Source organism: Saimiri boliviensis, chromosome X (assembly GCF_048565385.1).
Source record: "Saimiri boliviensis isolate mSaiBol1 chromosome X, mSaiBol1.pri, whole genome shotgun sequence".
Lineage (NCBI taxonomy): Eukaryota > Metazoa > Chordata > Mammalia > Primates > Cebidae > Saimiri > Saimiri boliviensis.
Genome location: NC_133470.1, coordinates 117,178,265 through 117,200,912, shown reverse-complemented (window position 1 = coordinate 117,200,912; position 22,648 = coordinate 117,178,265). Strand labels below are relative to the sequence as shown.

Below are 22,648 nucleotides of genomic sequence, written 5' to 3'. Positions count from 1 at the left end.
TTGGGCAGAGCCTGATTTCTATGTAGAGATGACTTTTAAAAATATTCTTTACTGTCCAAACTGTGTGTTTCTAGTATATGAGAAATCACTTGGGGAGAGTAGCTTCTGGGCTAGGAAGGCTGCTTGTTATTTGTTCAAGTTGAATGAAATTATTTGTAGATTGTGGAAAAATATGATCTTACAGATCATCTGGTCTGATTTCATCATTTTACAAGTAAGTAAACTGAGAGAAGCAGAGTCTCGAGGACAATTTCAATGCTGGTTAGCAGGAGATGCTGGCTGAGAATCAATATCATAAGACTTTCAGGCATCTGCTCTTTCTGAGTATTCTTTCAGGCATCATGTTCTCTCCCCAGATTCATAAGCTACCTACCCTAGTGTCACAAGTAGATATAATTGCAATGTTACAGGAAATGATTTGCTGTAATTTCATATCTCTTTCTATCTCTATTGTAATGATGTGTTTTGCTAATATTGGAAGTGGTGGCTGCCACAGAATTTCTTTGCTTGGTGAGGCAGCTGTACATGAAAAAAAAAAAAATTCCAGACTATAATTTGACTCCGTGCCACAAATGTTTTGCTCTGTATTTTCTCTTCTTCTGCCTCTCTCTTTGTTGTTGGCTGTTGACTCTGAAAGTGGATTCTATAGACTGTCCCACTGAAGTGGCAGAATTTTAGTTTTAGATTTGAACAATTCAAATCTAATTGTTTTCATGTTACTTTTTTTCATGTTACTTTTGGCCTGAAAGATGTGTTCTAATTTTGTTATAGATAATTATTGCAATAACTTTAAAAGGCAATGTTTTACACAAAGTAAGTGTTCATTACATGTTTATTCATTTGAAATGACCTCAGCATGTCATTTTAAGCCTTCTAGTTCCATCATTTTAATGAGAGATATGAACCATTGTCATGAAAATAAGCAAATAGCCCAGGCAGAGTGGCTCACACCTGTAATCCTAGCACTTTGGGGAGGCTAACACAGAGGATCCCTTGAGTCCAGGAGTTCAAGACCAGTGTGGGCAACATAGGGAGACCCTGTCGCTAATAAAAATAAAGAAAATAAACAAACATACATATATAATCACCATTATGATTAACATTTTCCTTTAATATTAATCTAGATTTCTTCCAGCAAACTTAAATGTGGATTGACTATGAGAATATATATATATATATTCTCACATATATGGGATATGTAAATATATGAAGGATACAAATATACCTACAGATTCTCTTTCTGTTCCTTTGCATCCTAATACAATAATATTTAATTGACTGGCACTGCAAAACAAGCTGATGTTTTCTGCTTGGACTTTTTTCTGTTGATAGCATATAGCCCACATGGCCCCTTCCTGAGATAGAAGCTGTAGCATTTATCAGTCTAACCTGTTAGGGTATTCCTTATACTGGCATATATTTTTGTCATTCATTAAAAAATCAATGATATTTATACAAGTCAAAAATAACTATCAATGTTATTTATTTTTACTGGTTTTTCTAAAAAGAAATGCCTCTTAAGGCTTTTTTTTTTTTTTTTTTTTTTTTTTTTTTTTTAAGACAGAGTCTCCCTCTGTCGCCCAGACTGGAGTGCAGTGGCGCAATCTCAGCTCACTGCAACCTCCACCTTCCGAGTTCAAGTGATTCTTCTGCCTCAGCCTCCTGAGTAGCTGGGATTACAGGCATACGCCACCATGCCTGGCTAATTTTGTATTTTTAATAGAGACAGGGTTTCTCCATGTTGGTCAGGTTGGTCTTGAACTCCCAACCTCAGGTGATCCACCTGCCTCGGCCTCCCAAAGTGCTGCGATTACAGAAACGAGCCACTGTGCCCAGCCAAGGCTTATGTATTTTGCTTGGTCATGCTATGGAGAAATAAATTGATGTTTCAGGTACTTTGCCAGATGTTAAGTCGTTGGCAAGAATGATCTTGCCAAATAATACTCTTTTCATGATTAAAGTTCTCACAATGATCAGGAATCACATTGGGTAATCAGATGGGCAATTAAAAATGACAAGCTTAAATTTTAAAGCCAGAGTCTTTGAATAAGGCAAGATGCATAGGAATACATTTCCTCAGTAATAACCAGGAGTCCTAGCTGTTCTTCCCATCTCACCCTGAAGTGATTTCAGATCTATCATCCTGGGAAATTGCAACTTGAATAAGCTCTGCCTTTCGCTATGACAATTGCTTGACATAGCCTGCAGTTTGTGACTTATTGAAAGAAGCATCAATTCATCAGAGAGCTCCTAATCCCTTTTCTTGCCTCTTTTATCAGGCTCTCAAAGTCTGTTTTTAGGGGAGCATAGAGGGACAGCATTAACTCCTCAGGCAGTCCTCCACCTTTTCTCATTCCTGTGGGCTTTGCTGTGAGTTATAGCAACTGGCTACTCCTTAACTATTGTGAATCCCTAACTCCAAACAAATGGCATGGTTCCATTAAGCCTGTTGATTTAAAGCCCAGCACTTGGGGCGCTCAACAACACCTGGTAGGCAACTAATGACTCTGTGCTTCCCTGTGAGTGCACTGTAAACTGGACTTTCAGAAGCAAAGACAGCGTAGATGAGTGCCGTAGGATGTGCAGGTGAGATGGAAATATATAATGTGGTATATATATGATTTTTATATTTATACTTGGATTCATGGTAATAGAAACCAGATTAAAAGGATCTGATCATTTGTAATTAAATGGGAAAATAATGCTATAGTGAAAGGGTCAGGAGATTCAGATATCCAAATGCTTTATACATTTCAAAGTGTTAAATCTTAATTATTGTTCTGATATTTGATTAACTGAGGGTAAACCATGTGACTTTCATTCTATATCTGAAAAAAATGAAGATAATGATAATTCCTAACATTTTGTCAGGGTTGTCTGAAAATTGTCCGGGTACAATGCCTGGCAGGACTTTGAGGTTTTTAGTTCAGAGAAACTGTTCAAATGCAATATGTATGTAACAAATGAATCACTGTGGGTTTTCCCCATGTAGGTATTCAAGAGACGATATTTTTACTTGACCCAACTTCCTGATGGTTCATATATTCTCAATTCCTATAAAGATGAGAAAAATTCAAAAGAATCGAAAGGTTGCATCTACTTGGATGCCTGTATTGATGTTGTTCAGGTAAGACCATGGAGGTAATCCTTCTCTTTTTCTAAGAGGGTTATTGATAAGCTCCCCAGATGGCTGGGTGTGGTAGCTCATGCCTGTAATCCCAGCACTTTGAGAGGTTGAGGCAGGAGGATCACTTGAGCCTGGGAGTTCAAGATTAGCCTGGGCAACAAAGAGACCCCATCTCTACAAAAAAAAAAAAAAAAAAAAAAAAAAAACCAAAAATTAGCCAGGCATGGTGGCGCATTCCTGTGGTCCCAGCTACTCTGGAGGCTGAGGTGGGAGAATCACTTGAGTCTAGGAGGTTGAGGCTGCAGTGAGTTGTGATTATACCATTGCACTCCAGTCTGGGTGACAGGGCAAGACCCTATCTACAGACAAGAAAATTTGTTTAAAAGGTGGCTGGGTGTGGTGGCTCATACCTATAATCCCTGCACTTTGTAAGGCCGAAGTAGGTAGATCATCACCTGAGGTCAGGAGTTCAAGACCAGCCTGGGCAACATGGCGAAACCCTGTCTCTACTAAAACTATAAAGGTTGGGTCAAATGAGAATATGTAGACTCAGGGAGAGGAGCATCACACACTGGGGGCAGTTGCGGGGGGGTAGGGGATGGACAGCGGGGGGTGGGGGGTGGGGAGGGTGGGGAGGGATAACATGGGGAGAAACGCCAGATATAGTATACACCTAAAGTAAAATAAAAAATAAATTTTATATATATATATATATATATATATATATATATATATATATATATATAAAGTTAGCTTGACATAGTGGCATGCACTTGTAATCCCAGCTACACAGGAGACTGAAGCAAGAGAATCACTTGAACCTGGGAGGCGGAGGTTATAGTGAGCCAAGATGGTGCCACTACACTCCAGCCTGGGTGATAGAGTGAGACTCTGTCTCAAAAAGAAAGCCAAAAAAAAAAAAGAAAAAAGAAAGAAAATGAACCTCAGCATTTTTCTATCTTGGTTGACGGCATCTCCATCCTCCAAAACATCAACACTAGAAAACTCAGAATCCTCTTCAGTGCCCTGTTCTTGCTCAGTGCCAATATTTAAATGTTTATCAAGTTCCTTTGAGTCTTGCTCTAAAGTGCCTCTTAACCTCTTCCTACTTTCATTTGTCCTTTCTCTGGTTCTCCCTTTCATCATCTCTGGCCTAAAGTTGTGCTTTTATACCTCTTGATTTGTTGTCTTGTTCCAGTCCAACTTCCTAAGACATAGATTGCGTCTATCATTTGCCTTCTCCAAGTCTTTTGTCTATTGATTGATTGTCTTACAGAGTGAACTCTGAAGCTCTTGCCATGACTTTGAAGGTGCACAGTGATCTGGCCTCACTGTACTTTATAGCCTCATCACTCCTGAATCCCCTTGTGTATTCTGTGCTCTGGTCACACCAGGCTAAGCATTCTAAGGCATTTCACATATATATGGCTGGCCTTAGATTTTTTTTTCTCCTCTTGCTATATATAATTTCTCCTTCTATTCCTGTTTGAACCTTATCTTTTATGACTCAGCTTAAAGGCTATTTCTGCCATGAAAAGTTTTCTGTTTCCTTCCTCACCCCCATAACTACCAAGTAGAATTAAGCTCCGTCTCTCCCGTGCTAACCATTTTTGCTTTTCCTTCTGTCATACTATGGAGTCACATTCCAATTTTGGTTCATTCTACACATTCCTTTTGGGATTACAGGGACCATGCCTTACTAATTTCCATTTCTTCTGTGATGATTACCAGGACCCCGCATACAGTAGGGACTTAATGAATGTTTGTTGATATGAATTACTGAGGGGGCACAGACAAAAACAGGGTGGGAAGTAGAGGACAGAGAGATGATCTGAATAGGAAGTCAATTGACTATGAAACAGAAGGCATTACTACAGAGCCAGGGTGGTGTGGTGGACTAGAAGGAACAATGGGCTGATTAGGAGGAATGTGATGGTAGTTCAGCACTCTCAATTTACCTAAATCTTCATTTTCAGAACTGTGAAGTAGGATTAGTAATATCTGTGTACTCTATCAAACAAGATTGTTGTGAGGATCAAATGAGAAAATTCCTTTAGGGCATGATGTTGTGTGCCTGTAGTGCCAGCTACTCAGGAGCCTGTGGCAGGAGGATTACTTGAGCCCAGGAGTCTGACACTGCAGTGAGATATAATCATGCCTGTGGAATAGCCACTGTACTCCAGCCTGGGCAACACAGCGAGACCCCATCTCAGAAAAGATAAATAGAAAAATTCTAACAAATGAGAAAACGCTTTTTAAAAAGTATAAAGATGTATGTGAATAAAATGTGCTTATATATTATATATTCATATATATTCACATGTATAAAAAAGACCTTTCTTATCTTACTGGAAGAATGAGGGCACACATTATTTCTGGATTGACCTTTGTTTGTAGTGCTTTCCTCATCTATTAATTTTTACTATTATTAAATTTTTTTTTAAATTTTCTATTTTTTGTTTTTTGAGATGGAGTTTCACTCTGTTGCCCAGGCTGGAATGCAGTGGTGTAAACTTAGCTTGCTGCAACCTTCACCTCTTGGGTTCAGGTGATTCTCCTGCCTAGAGTAGCTGGGATCAGAGGCACCTGCCACCACGCCTGGCTAATTTTTGTATTTTTAGTAGAGATGTTGTATAACTTTCTCCTTAGTTCAGCTAAGGAGAAAGTTATACATCTCTTGCCGGGCGTGGTGGCTCGTGTCTGTAATCCCAGCACTTTGGGAGGCTGAGGTGGATCACCTGAGGTCGAGAGTTTAAGACCAGCCTGACCAACATGGTGAAACCCCATCTCAAACAAACAAACAAACAAACAAACCACTTCTTATCACACAACCAGGAAATATTAAGACTTGTGGACACTAGAAGGGTGAAAAGAAGAATTTATTGGATGAAAAGGAAAAAGGAAAAATAACTCTCAGCAAACTGAGAGAGAGTACTCCTAGCAGGTTTCCCACCTCACAGATTGAAGGTTTCGCTGGGGACCCTTGGCTGTCTTCTGTCTCTATCAGAGATGCAGTTTCTCCATGTTGGCCAGGCTGGTCTCAAACTCCTGACTTCAAGTGATTTGATTCACCTCAGCCTCCCAAAGTGCTGAGATTACAGGCATGAGCCACCATGCTCGTCCCCCCCATCGATTTATGATACTTCCTCCCAAATATTTTCAAAAGTATAAATCTTTATGACTTGCTACAGCAGTTTAATTTCATCCCTTCCTAGACTTCAAAGATTAGAAGGAGGAACTTTCTTGGTTCCTTCTTGAATAATGACTGTAAAGTGGAAAATTATTGATTCATGGGCCTTTCTTGAAATTAATGCTGAGGGATTTGAAAGGGGTAGTGTGTCATTTCTTTTGTCATGACAGAAAAGGTGGTAAAGTAAAAGAATGTATCAGCGTATTTGAGAAAAGGAAGAGTATTATTTTCCTTGTGTGGTGGTATTCAGCACAGGTCACTTCCATATATTTTATGGAGAGTCGCAATTTAATGTGAACCAACTATGGTTGTATGGTCTTATTTTTTCTTTTTTTGCCAAGACATTCTTCTTCTTCTTTGTTTTCTTTTTCTTTTTTTTTCTTTTTTTTTTTTTAGAGAGACAGAGTCGTGCTCTGTCTGGAGTGTAGTGACATGATCGTATCTCACTCCAGCCTTGCAGCCTTGAACTCCTTGCCACAAGCAATCCACCTGAACCTCCCAAAGTGCTGGGATTACATGCATAAACCACCATGGTTGGCCTTCTTTTTTTAATTTTTATTTATTTTTTTTTTTTTTGAGGCAGGGTCTCACTGTGACACCTAGGCTAGAGTGCAGTGGTATGATCTTGGCTCACTGCACCCTTGACTAGACTTAGGTGATCCTCCCTCCTCAGCCCCTCGAGTAGCTGGGACTACGGGCATGTGCCATCATGCCTGGCTAATTTTTTGTATTTTTGTTTATTTATTTATTTATTTTGTAGACATGAGGTTTTATCACTTTGCTCAGGCTTGTCTCAAACACCTGGGCTAAGCAGTCCTCCCTCTCAGTCTCCCAAAGTGCTAGGATTACAGGTGTGAGCCACTGCCTCCATCTTTACTTTTTAATTGTTATGGACATATAATAATTTTGCATATTTTGGGGGTACATGTGATATCTTGATACAAGTATACAATGTGCAAATGATTGGATCGGAGTAATTGGGATATCCATCACCACAAGTGTGTATCATTTCATTGTGTTAGGAACATTCCAAATCCACTGTTACAGTTATTTTGAAATATACAATAAGTTATTGGTAACTATGATCGACCTATTGTGCTGCCACACACTGTGGTCTTGTTTTATACTACCGTGAGACAGTTGACATTGTGCATGGTAAAGTGAATTCGGATCTATATTGCCTTTTATGAGATATAAATTAAGTATCAGATTTGTTTCAGGTCATACTTACATTTTTTTAAGTGCTGACTTTGAAAATCTGTAAATATTCAAGGGAAAGTTTGAATGGGGTGGAAATTGTAAAATGTTTGCTTATTTTTGTGGTGGTACTTTGATTTTCTAAATGTGAAGGATGCCAAAAGGCCTTAAGTGTTAATACTTAACAAGTATTGTTTTCTGCCAACTTTATGCATATTCATACTACTGTGCTCAGTCCTGAGAGGAACAAAAAATATACTTGACATAGTCATTTGTTATCTTAAAGTGTCTGTTTCTTGTGAAAGAAGCAGTTATTTCATGAAAGTATTGACGCACATATGCCCTAAGCTGAGATAAAAATAAATAGAAACTAATGACATCTAATAAGTTGAAGGACAATGAAACTAACTGAACACATGCTTTTTTTTCCCCCCTCTAGTGCCCCAAAATGCGCCGTCATGCTTTTGAACTCAAGATGTTAGATAAGTATAGCCATTATCTGGCTGCTGAAACTGAGCAGGAAATGGAGGAATGGTTGATAACTTTGAAAAAGATTATTCAGATCAATACCGACAGTTTAGTGCAAGAAAAAAAGGAGACGGTAGAAACAGCACAAGGTCAGAATTTTTAAGTGATTTATTATTAAAGTAAAGCCCTTGTCTTTAATCCATGGAAATGTCCTCTGTGCAGGGTGAATAGAGAACTCTTAATCTTGAAAGTTGACCTGCTTCTTCATTAAAAGTGACCGTGGAGGTTGATAGACTTTTTTTAAACAGTTGATGCTGCATGGACTCTGACACATGAAATATAACCAGACAAAAACAGATAGAAAATTCATGGCAGGTTTTCAAAAGTCCATTAAAATTTTCCCTATGCTTTCATAATAGAAATTCTTTGCAATAAATCTAGTAGGAGAGGATGGGTGAGAGAGATAGTTAGGATACTCCTCTTAGGTTATTAGTAATGGTCTGTATGGTTTGGAACATCTGCTTTTAATGAATTTGCAGATGATGAAACTAGCAGCCAAGGAAAAGCCGAGAACATCATGGCGAGTTTGGAAAGGAGCATGCATCCGGAACTGATGAAGGTACATCTTTCATATGGCAACTTGCCTTCAACTGAGATAATACAGGATTAGCTATTAAAGTTTTAATGCTGGATTCCATTTGGCAATGTCATTTCCACGTTAAAATCCACAGGAAATTGGTGAAACAGGTAGAGATTGTAAAAGAAAAGTTGCACTCCTGAAGACTTACTTGTAAGTACTAACTGACAGATTGGAAAACTCATTTTTTTTTCAGACAGCAAGAAATACTTCCAGGCTTTTCAGACTTCATTAATTTTATCTGCGAGTTTTTATTCAATTTAATTACTATATGTCATTCATAAAATATTCTTCTTTCAAAAGGATAATGATGCAGCTCATGTACATGGTATTTAATCTAATGACCAACATATGTTAATTTCACATGAAAATCATACTGTCTGTATGTAAATATATGTATATATATGAATGGTTTTATCTGATAAAGGTTTTGGTGAACATGCATCATTTTTGTTGTTTACTCTGCTCTTTGAAGTTAGAAATGAACCAATTTTGAAATTGTGGAGATGACTGTCATGTGTATCTTACCAGGATATTTTATTCTGTAGACTCTATATTATAGTAAATTAGTAGGTTGTGACCCATTTATTCATTTAAATTTTTGTCAAACCTATTTATATTTTTACTTTATTCATCTTCCTAGACAACTTAGTTACACAAATTTGGAAGCTCTTTTTTTTTTTCTATTTTAAATTTACCCCTCATAAACTTCAAAGCTATTTTTCAAAATTTAGGGACACACTCGTGATCCTCTAATCTAGGATTTTTTTTTTTTTTTTTTTTTTTTTTTTTTTTTTTTTTTTGAGACAGAGTCTCACTCTGTCGCCTGTCGCCCAGGCTGGAGTACACTGGAGTACACTGGCACGATCTTAGCTCACTGCAACCTCACTCACCCAAATTCGGGCGATTCTCCTACCTCAGCCTTCCGAGTAGCTAGGATTACAGGTGCCTGCTGCCATACCTGGCTAATCTTTGTATTTTTAGTAGAGACAGGGTTTCACCTTCTTGACCAGGCTGGTCTCAAACTCCTGGCCTCGAGTGATCCACCCACCTTGGCCTCCCAAAGTGCTGGGATTACAGGCATGAATCACTGCGCCCAGCCTGATCTAGGATTTTATAAAATGATTTTATAGAGTTTAGTTGCATTCCCTTTCAATCTTTGTCATCCTGGATTGTGCAGCTCACTAGGTATTTCCCAAAGTGATGGAATCAGAATTACATATAATATTCCATAGCTAACACCATGGATATGAAAACCATGGTGATTTCTCTTTTGTTTATTTCTCCTTTGCATTCAGAGTCTCTTGCATTCCTGTTTTGTACTGACTACAGGATGAATAATAATCTTGGTGTTGCAAACAGGCACATAGAAAGTGTAAGAACCTGATATATAGCTTACTATGGGTCATAGCCAAGCAAGTATTCTTTATCCATCTTAAGTACATGGAAATAGAGAATTGTATATTTTTGAAGCTGTGACAGATTGATAGTTTTACATAAACTATACATTTAAATAGTATTTCACACTGTTTTCAAGGAAATGAAGTAACATACATGTTTTTTAAAATTTTAGTATGGAAGAGAAACTGAACAACTAAACAAACTCAGTAGAGGAGATGGAAGACAGAATCTCTTTTCTTTTGATTCAGAAGTTCAGGTATTAATGATATACTTCTTTAAATAGTTCTAGAATTGTTGCTTATTCACATAAACAACATCTTTGAAATGTTGAAGTCTCTGGTTTTTTGGACCAGTGGGGATAGATTATTTTATATTTGTCTTGTTTACTTTGAACAGGTAACTTAACAATGAACTCTTCACTCAAGAGGGCCATCACATTTGCAGATAATTTGGGGCTGAATTACATATGCATTTCTCAGTTTCGTACATTCTTTTCACTTCATCTTGCTTCTCAAAATAGATAAATTAAAGCACCCTTCAAGATGGTTACAATGTTCTTTTAGCCCATTAAATACAATTGTGATCGAGTGGCAGTAAATATCTGCAGTATAAAGAACATATGAGTCATATGAGACATTTATTTTTCACATTTGATGTAGGCCTGTAGAACTGGGATAATTTTTATGTCTGGCTTAATCACACTTTAAATGGAGGGTGGTGCAGGAAGGTGCAGGTTTATATGCGTATGTGTATTTTAACCTCTTTCATCAGAGTTAGATGTGTTTTGTGCTAAGATATATGCAGTTAATATTTAATTCTATGACATTTTCTAATTCAGTTTTTAATCTGTTTAAGTAGGAAAAGTCTAAAGTATATAAGTATTACAAATATTTTTCCTAATGGAAAATAGTTTTTGAGAAAATGAAATTGAGGGAGATGAAATTTTTTGGCTTTCTTTTACCTTTTTCTATATGAGATTTCGAATGAAAATCTTTGATTTTCATTTGAAATTGGAAAATGTGCATTACAGTTTTTTTTTCCATGAAAATATGAAATAATTTGGGGAAGTCTGATTTTGTTGTTGTCATTTTTCTTTTTCCTTCTTTCTTTCTTTCTTTCTCTTTTTTTGTTGTTGTTGTTGTTTTGAGACAGAGTTTTGCCCTTGTTGCCCAGACTAAAGTCCAATGGTGCGATCTTGGCTCACTACAACCTCCATCCACTTCCTTAGGTTCAAGCAATTCTCATACCTTAGCCTCCTGACTAGCTGGGATTACAGGCATGTGCCACCACGCCTAGCTAATTTTGTATTTTTAGTAGAGATGGGGTTTCACTGTGTTGGTCAGGCTGGTCTCGAGTTCCTGACCTCAGGTGATCTGCCTGCCTTGGCCTCCCAAAGTGCTGGGATTACAGGCATGAGCCACCACACCTTGCCTCTTTATTTAAGTGTAGTCAAGTGCAGTAGTGACAAGAGGGAGAAAGAGTACAAGGAGTTCAGTATGTAAGTGACGGAACAATCAATTGAGATAACTCACTGCCTTTAGATTAGCCATTGTTGATTTTTCTTTTTGCTTCATATGGTTTTCTAATTAAAAATTTAGTTTAAAATGGAAAAAGTATATAGGCTATAAGTAATACAAACATCTTTCCTTAATGAAAATATCACATGAGAAATGGGATTATTTGGAGAAAATAGATTTTTAAAAATAATTTCATTTCCCTTTTTCCCCCCATTGGAATTAAATATTGCTTTAGGGCAAGTCGCGAGAATTTTTTTTTTTTTTTTTTTTGTAAAAAAGTAATAGTATAATGGGCCTCAGGAATGTTTGTTCTAAGATATTCATTCAGAAATTTACTTGTTCCAAGCATGTCTGAGTCTTTGATCCCCAATCCATGATTGGGCTCTAGTTGGACATAACAGGCTCTTTCATTGTATACAAAGGAGCCAACTGACTGTGGTTGAAACTAAATCCAATATTTTTGCAAATTTGTGGTGTAGCATTTTTGTGGTCATAAAACTGAACTGGTTTTATGTCTGAGTTATTTATCAGTGAACTATATAGTAAGCGAAATTGATAGTTGTAATGAAGCTTTAAGGAGAAGAAATTGAATGTAATGTTTGTTATGGAAGGCAGTCTCACCCCGGAGAAACCCACGTTGCATCTGTTGAGTACCTTTTCTAGGTGAGGCACCATCCTGTAATTTCACCTTTTCTTTTGGCCATAGTTCATTATTCAGAGACATGACCTTAGAGAATAAAGAAATACTGGCTGACTAAAGGGGATGGCCCAAACTATGAGCTGAAGAAGGCCGTATGTCCCAACATTTGCACTCACAGTCCTTAGAAGGGAAAGGATTTGAAGACTGGAGTGGTTTGGTGCAGTTTGTCTTCACATTTTACTGTCTGAGTGAGACAGAAAGGAGAGCAGATAAATGGGTAGAAATTAAAATTGATCTCCATGGCAATGATTTGCCTCCCCTGGCTCCACAGATAGATAGGTATTCAAGAGGGAGCTGTCTAGTCCCACACATTCGCATTCCTTTTGTAAGATAAATAGATTCAAAGGGGAAGAAGTCATGCTTTCAGGTACAAATCTTACACGTTGGATCCTTTTAAGGAGGTTTTTGTCAGTCATACAGGCTAAGTTAGAACAGCTATAATTATCCAATATTCTTCAGGCATAATACCTGTTTTGGCTTGAATTACTTAGGTAATTGAGAAAAATTTTTCTGTTTCTTGTCTTGAGTTTTCCATACTGACAGTGTTATTCTGCTCAGATCCACCCAGTCATTTTCTGCCTACAATGTCTATGACCTTAATGAAAACATAGTAAATTGTCCCCCAATCCACACTTTTCTTCCCCTTTGTGAATAGAATATAAGTCTGTTCAGACATTGAGCATGAACAGATGAACTTAGATTGTCTGAGCCTTGTGAGCTCAGAAGGAAGATTCTAGGAGTTTTCTTTAAAAGACAGATTCCTCCCCTACTGAAAGGAATTCCTTCACACCCAGTATCTTTTTCGTGTTTTTATTTCAAAATACCAATAATTTTCAAAAATTGATTTCTGTGGTAGCCCAGGTCCATTGCCTAGCTCTGTTAGCTGAGCTCATTGTTGATCAATTTCCTAAGCAGATGCCTCTTAACTCTGTTCAGAACTTAAACTTAGGTAGTCCATGGGGTTCCAGCCTTTTGTGCCTTTCAACCTAAATGCTGCTGACTCCCACATCCAGATCTCTAATTCAGGCCTCTCCTATTTTTCCTACTGCCATTACCTCAAATGCAACACATCCTATACTGAAGTCACCATTTCTACTCACTGTACTTCAAAATCTGTCATTCATTTGTATTTCACGACTAAGTTCATAACATCATTATCTATTGAATCTCCCAAATTAGGGATCACTGTATTAATGTTTTTTTTTTTTTTTTTTTTTTTTTTTTTTTTTTTTTTTTGAGACAGGGTCTCACTCTGTCACCCAGGCTGGAGTGCAGTGGCACCATCATAGCTCACTGCAGTCTTGAATTCTTGGGCTCAAGCCATCCTCCTGCCTCAGCCTCCCAAATAACCAGGACCACAGACCTACACCACCATGCCTGGCTAGCTTTTATTTTTTCTAGAGATGAGGGTCTCACTGTCTTTCCCAGCTTGGTCTTGAACTCCTGGCCTCAAGTGATCTTCCCTCCTCAGCCTACCATGTTAGTTTTGATGCTTCCCATACCTATTCCTGTCAGTTTTGCCTCCTGCACAGCTCATAAAGGAAACCAAATTTTGACTGTTTTGGAACATATATTGCATGGGGAAGACATAGAATAAGCACATATAAAAAGTAATATTAGAAAGATAAATGAGAGAAAGGGAGTATAGACTGTCAGGGAGTGTGCAATTTTTGGTTTTTTTGTTTCCTTGTTTTTGAGACAGAGTCTCACTCCGTCTCCCAGGTTGTAGTGCAATGGCACGATCTTGGCTCACTGCAACCTCTGCCTCCTGGGTTCAAGCAATCCTCTTCCCTCAGCCTCCCAAGTAACTGGGACTACAGGCACATGCTAACATGCCCAGCTAATTCTTGTATTTTTAGTAGAGACAGATGGGGTTTTACCATGTTGGCCAGGATGGTCTCGATCTCTTGAACTTGTGGTCCGCCCGCCTCTACCTCCTGCGTGAGCCACTGCACCCAGCCGGGAGTATGCAGTTTTCTATAGGGAGTTAGGGAAGGTCTCCCTGCAGAAGTGTCAATTGATCAGAGGCTCGGAAATGAGGAAGAAAGCCATGTAGCTATCTGAGGGAAGAGGGTTCCTGACCGAACAGCAAATGCAAAAGTCCTGGTGTGGGAGGGTCCTTGTTGTGCTGGCAAAATAATCAAGGAGGGCTGGGCATGGTGGCTCATGCCTGTAAGCCCAGCACTTTGGGAGGCCGAGGTAAGTGGATGACAAAGTCAGGAGATCAAGACCATCCTGGCCAACATGGTGAAACTCCATCTCTACTAAAATACAAGAGTTAGCCGGGCATGACGGTGCATGCCTGTAGTCCCAGCTACTCAGGAGGCTGGGGCAGGGGAATAGCTTGAACCGGGGAGGGGGAGGTTGCAGTGAGCCAACATGCCACAGCACTCCAGCCTGGTGACAGAGCAAGAATCTGTTTCAAAATAAATAAATAAATAAAAATAACCAAGGAGGCCAGTGTGGCTGGAAGAGGGAGGAGGGCAAGCATGGTAGGAGATGAGGTCAGAGCGGTGAGAAGAGACAGGGAGTCATGTCATGTAGGGCTTTGCAGGCCATAGTACAGACTTGTGACTTTTTCATTGCCTTAGATCCGAGTTTCATCACCTTCCTCTAGGATTTCTCTATCACTGTTTAACTTTAGTGTAAAAAGTCTATAAAGGCTTGTTAAATGAAAACATAAAAAGAGTTCAAATGAAGAATGGACAGAGAACAGTTGGATTTTGCCATTTTTAGTATATTAACATAAATCTATTTTAATATGAATCCTTTCTGTTTTTGAAAATGATTCATACTCTCTGTTTTGTAGAGGTTGGACTTTTCAGGAATTGAACCTGATATAAAGCCATTTGAAGAAAAGTGCAACAAACGTCTCCTGGTAAATTGCCATGATTTAACTTTCAATATCTTGGGCCAAATTGGAGACAATGCAAAAGGACCACCCACAAATGTATGTATGACTTTTCCTTCTACCCCACTTGCATCAGTGCATTAAAGAAATGTCTTTCTCAAAATAATTTGTGCACCAAACCTCCATGACATGCAATTTACCTATATAACAAACCTATTCATGTACCCTGAATCTAAAATAAAAGTTTTATATGTGTATATATATATATATATATATATTATATATATATACATTTTATTACAATAAAAAAATCTTTTTATGACTGAGAACTATTAATAATTGACTATGTGAAGATTCCAGTGCCACATATGATAAATTAGACATGGAAGAATTTTATGCATTTCTTTCTTTTGCCAAAATATGGCTACGTTCTCATTTTGAGAATTCATGAAAATCTTATCTACTTAGAATAGCAGATAGAGTAGGCTCTTGATGTTCCAGAGGAGCATGTCCCCCAAACCTGGAAAATCATCAAATGTGTAAATTCTATTAGATAATTTGATTTCTTCTATGAAATTGGTTCATAGAAATGAGTAAGGATCACCATAGCCATGTTGGGATACAGATGCTGTGCAGTCTGCTAGGCTCGGTCACTATTCTATAGCATTAAATTTATTTTGGTCTACAGAGAAAATTCTAAGTGATAGCTGTCATGGATCATTTGAGTTGCTTAGAAATCCTTGGAACTGTAAATGTAAAACCTTCAAAGAGACTGTTTTGTATGTTCATCTTTATTTTTTGGTTCTAGTTTTGTCTATTAAAAATAAAACAGTGATCATTGGTTCTCTTACAAAATAGCTGAAAAGTACAGCAGACTTTCCTGTGTGTAAAGGGTTAATCTGTATTCCATCTGGCGTGAAATTTCTCTTTGTGACCATCTTTCAAATGCCATCTGTAGAGAGGAATCATGTCTTCCAAAATTGCTGATAGGGCAAAGCTTTTGTCAAGTAATTTGATGTTGACTGTTACTAGCTCTTATGAAATGTATAGTTGAGTAAGTTGGAACATCACAGAAGAGTAGATTCATTTCTACTCTATAATATTGGCATTATTTTTTAGGTAGTTTCAGTAAATGTGTAGATAATTAATTTTTATTCATAGAACAATTTGTGTTATATAAATGTAGCTTTTGATTTCTATTTTTTTTTTGTAAACTTTATAGTGTGTGAAATTATCTACACCTGACAGAGGTTTAAATTTGATGAAGTCTTTTGTTTTGGAATGCCCTTTCTTCTGTGCAGATAGGCCATAATATAATTTTAGCTAAGTGTGGAACTCAGAAAGGAACTGTAATCACCCCACCATCCCCTCGCCAAAGTCTTAGTTTTAAAATATAATTGTTTTCATTCCCAGGTTGAGCCCTTTTTTATCAATCTTGCCTTATTTGATGTAAAGAACAATTGTAAGATTTCAGCAGACTTTCATGTTGACCTGAATCCCCCATCTGTCCGTGAAATGCTATGGGGCTCTTCAGCCCAACTGGCCAGTGATGGTAACTCGAAAGGCTCTTCACCCGAGTCTTTCATTCATGGAATTGCTGAATCTCAGTTACGCTACATAAAACAGGTAACGAATGATCTTTAGTCTTACCAGTACATTCATAATAAGAAATAGAAATGTTCTTGTGTTATTTCGTGGTTTCAGGCCAGTGTTTTCATGGCATTCTCTCTCATGTAAGGTCTGTCAATAGATGTTTTTCTGGTGACTGAAGTTTGAGGGCAAAAATGGAAACCAATGAACATGCTAGTAACATGTTAGCAAAGGAACATTTTTAATGGGACCATAATGTGAGAGAGAGGGAATTATTTTGTGAGATAGAAAGCTGATACAGACACACATAAACACACCAGCACCCACACTCATGTATATACTTCTGAGTAAGGCAATAAGTGCTTGAAAATTTCGGTTTTTAAGAAAAATTGACCCTAAATTAACTCTCCCACCCCATAATGATTTTTATGTCCATTATGAGTAGGTCATTTGAATGGAGCATATGGGCTCTTTGTACAAGGAGTTTTACTTGAAAAGCAATGGGTGGGAACTGCTTATGTCATAGCTGTAATGCTACACTCTTCTGTTCTATCTGGAGCAAAGAATCCCTTTCAGAAAGAGCTTAACTATTCCTTGGAATTCTGACCTCTGACCAGACTGGAGGCCATGAGAAGTTAGCAGAGTGGAATTGATCATCTGCTTGCTAGACTTTTGCAGCTAAAAGGAAATGAGAGCATGGCAGAAAATTAAAGTCGAAAGGGACATGTGAACAAAGCTGCTCATGTTCGATAAGGAGATTGATTTTTCCCTAAATAAAAATACCATTCCTTTTTTCCCTGATTACAATGATAACTACATTCTTATGTAGAAAATTCAAACAATATAAGAAGTATAAAGAAAAAAGTAAGTCATCAACCATAAGACAATAACTTAACATTTTGGTAAACATCTTTTCAGACATCTCTGTTGTGTATATAGAAATATATACACATTATGTATACTCCTATAAAAATTATGTCATATGCTGTTTTATACCTACTGTATTCTTTTAATATATTTATCCTATATCAATATCTATAGATCAGTCACATTCAATATTAAAGGCTAACATGACATTTCATTGATTTAGCTACTTAAGACATTTCTAATTATTTGCTATCAGAAATAATGCCACATTGAACCTGTTGTGCACACATCTTAGCTCATTTGTTGAATTATCTCCTTGGAATAAATTCCAAGCATTGGGATTTTTAGGGTCAAAGATTATGCTGATTGATATAGATGATCAAACATTGGGAAAGACTTCTTTTTTTTTTTTTTTTTTTTTGAGACGGAGTTTCGCTCGTTACCCAGGCTGGAGTGCAATGGCACGATCTCGGCTCACTGCAACCTCCGCCTCCTGGGTTCAGGCAATTCTCCTGCCTCAGCCTCCTGAGTAGCTGGGATTACAGGCACGCGCCACCATGCCCAGCTGATTTTTTGTATTTTTTAGTAGAGACGGGGTTTCACCATATTGACCAGGATGGTCTCGATCTCTTGACTTCGTGATCCACCCGCCCCGGCCTCCCAAAGTGCTGGGACTACAGGCTTGAACCACCGTGCCCGGCCGGGAAAGACTTCTTTACATGGGCTGTCAGTGTCCTTTTGTGGCTGCGCATTTCTGGTATCTTGTCCTCAAGTTAGCCCTTAATCCCTGATAGCCCCTTAGCTTGTTACTCAGACTGTAGTTGTCACCTCTATGAATATTCCATAATGATAGTGGATGCTTCTGAAAGAGGGATTGAGCAAGTACAGTGTTGTAAATATTTGAGAACCTGCTATTGAATTTCATATTTAAAATTTCCTGGCTGGGCACAATGGCTGACACCTGTAATCCCAGCACTTTGGGAGGCTGACGTGGGCAGATCATGAGGTCAGGAGTTAGAGACCAGCCTGACCAACATGGCAAAGCTCCGTCTCTACTAAAAATATAAAAATTAGCCGGACGTGATGGTGCAGCCTCAGGAGGCAGAGGCAGGAGAATTACCTGAACCTGGGAGGCGGAGGTTGCAGTGAACCAAGATCATGCCACTCCACTCCAGCCTGGGTGACTGAGCGAGACTCCATCTCAAATAAATAAACAAATAAAATTTCCTGCATAGTATCAAATAAGTCATTTTATGTCAATATGTATTTCCTCTGTTACTTCAGTGTATACCACTCAGCTGTAGGTTCAATGCAGGAATTTTAAATTATGATTTCAGATGTCATCTAGTTTGTAATTTGGGATAAGAAGAAAATCAACATTTTAAAAATATCTCCTGTGTGCCAACATTATTCCGTCAGTGTCTCATGTAATCATAATAGTTTGTGAAATGCTATAATTACTACTGTTTGACAGATGGGGAAACTGAAGCTCAGGGAGGTTAAGTAAGCTGCTCACCATGACATAGCTAGTAGTGGTGATGGAGGATTTGAATCTAGGTCTGTTTGAAATAACCTGACTAAGAATATTAGACAGAATGTAATTAAATGCTGAAATATTATAACACTAGCACATGCCCTGCCCGTACCCTGGGAGCTTTGTAAGTACTGGTGGCTGGGGGAGAGGAACTGGTCCATTCTCTAGAGGGAGGGGCCAGCAAAGTGGGTCAGAGTCTCCCTAGGGTGGGGAGGCATATTCATGCCCCTTGGTGAGAAACAAGGACTGGGCCAGAGACCTTGTCTTAAAGGGCCAGACTTCCAGCCCGTGTGGGATTTCTGGGCTCTCTCTGGCCACCTTCTGCATTCTGGGGGCAGGCAGAGGGCCAGAAGCTGATGGGACAAAAGGTAAAACAACTTCAAAGAGTGTTCCCTAGCATTGGAATCCCTGGTCAGTTAGAAAATGGACATCTCTGTGCCTCAGCATCTTCATCTGCAAGTGGAGGTAGTGACAGTACCTGTGTCCAAGGGCTGTGGGGAGGCACAAACAAGGTATGTGGTTCTGAGAAAACACGCAACACTGTGATGGGCACACTCGGTTTGCTCAGTGCAATGTAGTAGCTAGGAGAAGTAGCAGTAACAGTGATCTCAGATAAACAAGTGAAAACAGCAAGCTTTTATCAATTGTCAAATATCTTAAAATTATAATCGTCATTGCTGGCATTAGTGTTGGGAAATGCCTAAAGTACTGAGAATGGGAAACAGTAAGTGCTCAGTAAATGTTAGCTATAGCAATAATCAGCATTACTGTTCTCTAACTCCTGGGCTCAAGCAGTTCTCCCACCTCAGCCTCCCAAAGTGATCAGTTTACAGGCAGGAGCCACCATGCCCAGCATTGTTACTATTCTAATCTGGCCTTATCATATAAGATGTTGGTTGTATGGGCCTCAGGGCTGAGAGGGGATATAGCGTGGGCTGTGTAATCTGGAAGCCTGGACTGCAATGTTCTTCACCCGCTTACTGCACAAACCCCTCTGTGTGTGTCTCCATTTCTTTTTCTTTCTTTCTTTCTTTCTTTTTTTTTTTTTTTTTTTTTTTTTTTTTTTTTTTGAGACAGAGTCTGGCTCCGTCACCCAGGCTGGAGTACAGTGGTGCGATCTCGGCTCACTGCAACCTCTGCCTCCTGGGTTCAAGCAAGCATTTCTCCAGCCTCAGCCTCCCAAGTAGCTAGGACTGCAATCATGTGCCACCACACCCAGCTAATTATTTTGTCTTTTTAGTAGAGATGGGGTTCCACTGTGTGAGCCAGGATGGTCTCCATCTCCTGACCTCATGATCCACCCACCTCAGCCTCCCAAAGTGCTGGGATTACAGGCATGAGCCACTGCACCCAACCCTCCATTTCTTAATCTATAGAATACGTATATCAGGCGTCCCCAAACTTTTTACACAGGGGGCCAGTTCACTGTCCCTCAGACAGTTGGAGGGCTGCCACATACTGTGCTCCTCTCACTGACCATCAATGAAAGAGGTGCCCCTTCCTGAAGTGCGGCGTGGGGGGCGGATAAATGGCCTCAGGGGGCCGCATGTGGCCCACGGGCCGTAGTTTGGGGATGCCTGGTGTATATAGTAATGCCTACATTTCAGAGTTTTTATGAAGACTGAATGAGATAAAGCATGAAAAACATCTAGCATGGTTAAATGCCAGTTAGAGTAACACTGCACTCAAGGCACATTCCTCAGCATACCTTCTGCAGGGGTAGCTCGGGCAGTCTGCCAACCTGGTCAGCTTCACAGCTCAAACAGCATGTTCCCAGCAGTACCAGAAGCCAGGTTCTGTGACCTTGAGATACTTTGGTGGGCCACCTGGGTAATAACAAGGTACCTGATGTGCATTACTTCAATTAATCCATACAAGAAATGTATGAAATCACTGTCACTATCATCGTGTCCATTTCACAGATGAGAAACCTGAGACTTACAAAGAATGTGATTTGCTTAAACCCATTAATGTTGGAGCTGGGACCCAAGAAATTTGACAAGCTATTTTGAACCACTTTTTTCCATGCTTGCTGCTTGGGAATTCAGAGCTGAACCAGTCATTACCCAGGATCTTTATAAGCTGTTTGACCTTGGGGGAATTTTTAGCCTCTTACACTCAATTTTCTATTCTGCTCTGTCTACCTCCAAGGGTTCTATCTGGAACAAATGAGATAATGTGTCTGAAATGCACTGGAAACTGAAAATCACTATATTAACAAAATTGGTAATATACCAAGTAAAAAACAAAATTTTGGTAGAGACTCAGCGATAGATTTTTCCACTTAAATTCATTAGTGATGCTTCTTTAACCCACAGGCATAACCAACTAACATGGTACATAGAGGATATTATATTTGGAAGGAGTCAAACTGGACAGTAGGTGACATGGCTGTTCCACATGCATTCAAAGAAAAACATAACTTTGGTTGCATCTACATTAGTACATTTAAATAAAGTGTATGGGGGCAAAATGAATTTTGGATCCTCTGTCTCCTACCTTTGCATTGGAAGCACCAGAGCTCTTGAACTGCAACAAAGGAATGTCTTCTAGAAGACGATTTAGTTTTTCTATATTAGAGCAGTAAAGTTTCTTTTTCCTTCTTAGTGGAAAGAAATATTAGTTAAATATGAATTGCTCTTGAGTTACATGCAGCTGCATTTAAAAATGTATATCTAGTTCTCCTTGAGAAACGTACACTATTTTAGCACATGCCGATTAAGCCAAACAATGTACATTGTGTTAAATTAGGTCTAAGAACTCACCTTACATATGCAGTCAAACCAAAGAGGCAAAGCAGTAATAGTGATACCTGTACTTGGGCACTAACAGATGTGAGGTTGTTGACAAAATATAAAATCCATTTGGAAAGGAATATTGGAAGCTTTGAAAACTGTATGAAAGGAAATCCTACCTATTTCTAGGGTCCTGGACACAATCCTTTGTTGAATATCAACATTCTTTACTGACAATCATTAACCATAAACGACCATATGTACAAGGTTACATGAGTCTAATGAAGTACTTTTTTTCCAGGGAATTTTCTCAGTGACAAATCCACATCCTGAAATTTTTCTAGTTGCGAGAATCGAAAAGGTACTACAGGGAAACATTACACACTGTGCAGAACCCTACATCAAAAATTCTGATCCAGTAAAGGTAATTTATAAAGATCGTTTGTCAACATTTCACCTTTTCTGGTATTTTAAATGACATTGTCAATGGCCCTCTAAGGGGAAAAAAATTCTTTGCACATGCTATATATTCTGAAAACATTGTATACTGTGTATGTGTTCTAAAACTTGAACGTGGCATATTTTCCTATTGTCATTGATGTTCTGATAATGTGATAATCTGATTTCTCCTTGCTTATCAAAATAAGAGCCAAAAGCTTTTAGGCAACATCGCTAATTGACACCATATCTTTGACAATAGCTGTTCTTTTTCTTACAGTCCTATATAAAGCCTTAGAATGAATGTCAGAGCTGGGAGATTAAAGATGATCCAGTCCTATAGTTCCCAAATGTCAGTTCATACCCAGATTTACTCCTGTCTGTGATGAAATGAGA

General features: G+C 38.7%; 1 protein-coding gene across 3 annotated transcripts in view; it reads left to right on the top strand.

Moving 5' to 3' along the window:
• DOCK11 (dedicator of cytokinesis 11) overlaps positions 1-22,648 on the top strand; it is a 193,231-nt gene that overhangs the window by 64,848 nt on the left and 105,735 nt on the right. For all 3 annotated transcript variants that reach the window (XM_074391711.1, XM_074391712.1, XM_003931062.4), the window contains exons 7-13: positions 2,993-3,127; positions 7,954-8,131; positions 8,522-8,601; positions 10,193-10,276; positions 15,047-15,187; positions 16,502-16,714; positions 22,116-22,238. In XM_074391711.1, coding sequence (XP_074247812.1) covers positions 2,993-3,127; positions 7,954-8,131; positions 8,522-8,601; positions 10,193-10,276; positions 15,047-15,187; positions 16,502-16,714; positions 22,116-22,238 — 954 coding nt within the window. The remainder of the gene's footprint in view (positions 1-2,992; positions 3,128-7,953; positions 8,132-8,521; positions 8,602-10,192; positions 10,277-15,046; positions 15,188-16,501; positions 16,715-22,115; positions 22,239-22,648) is intronic.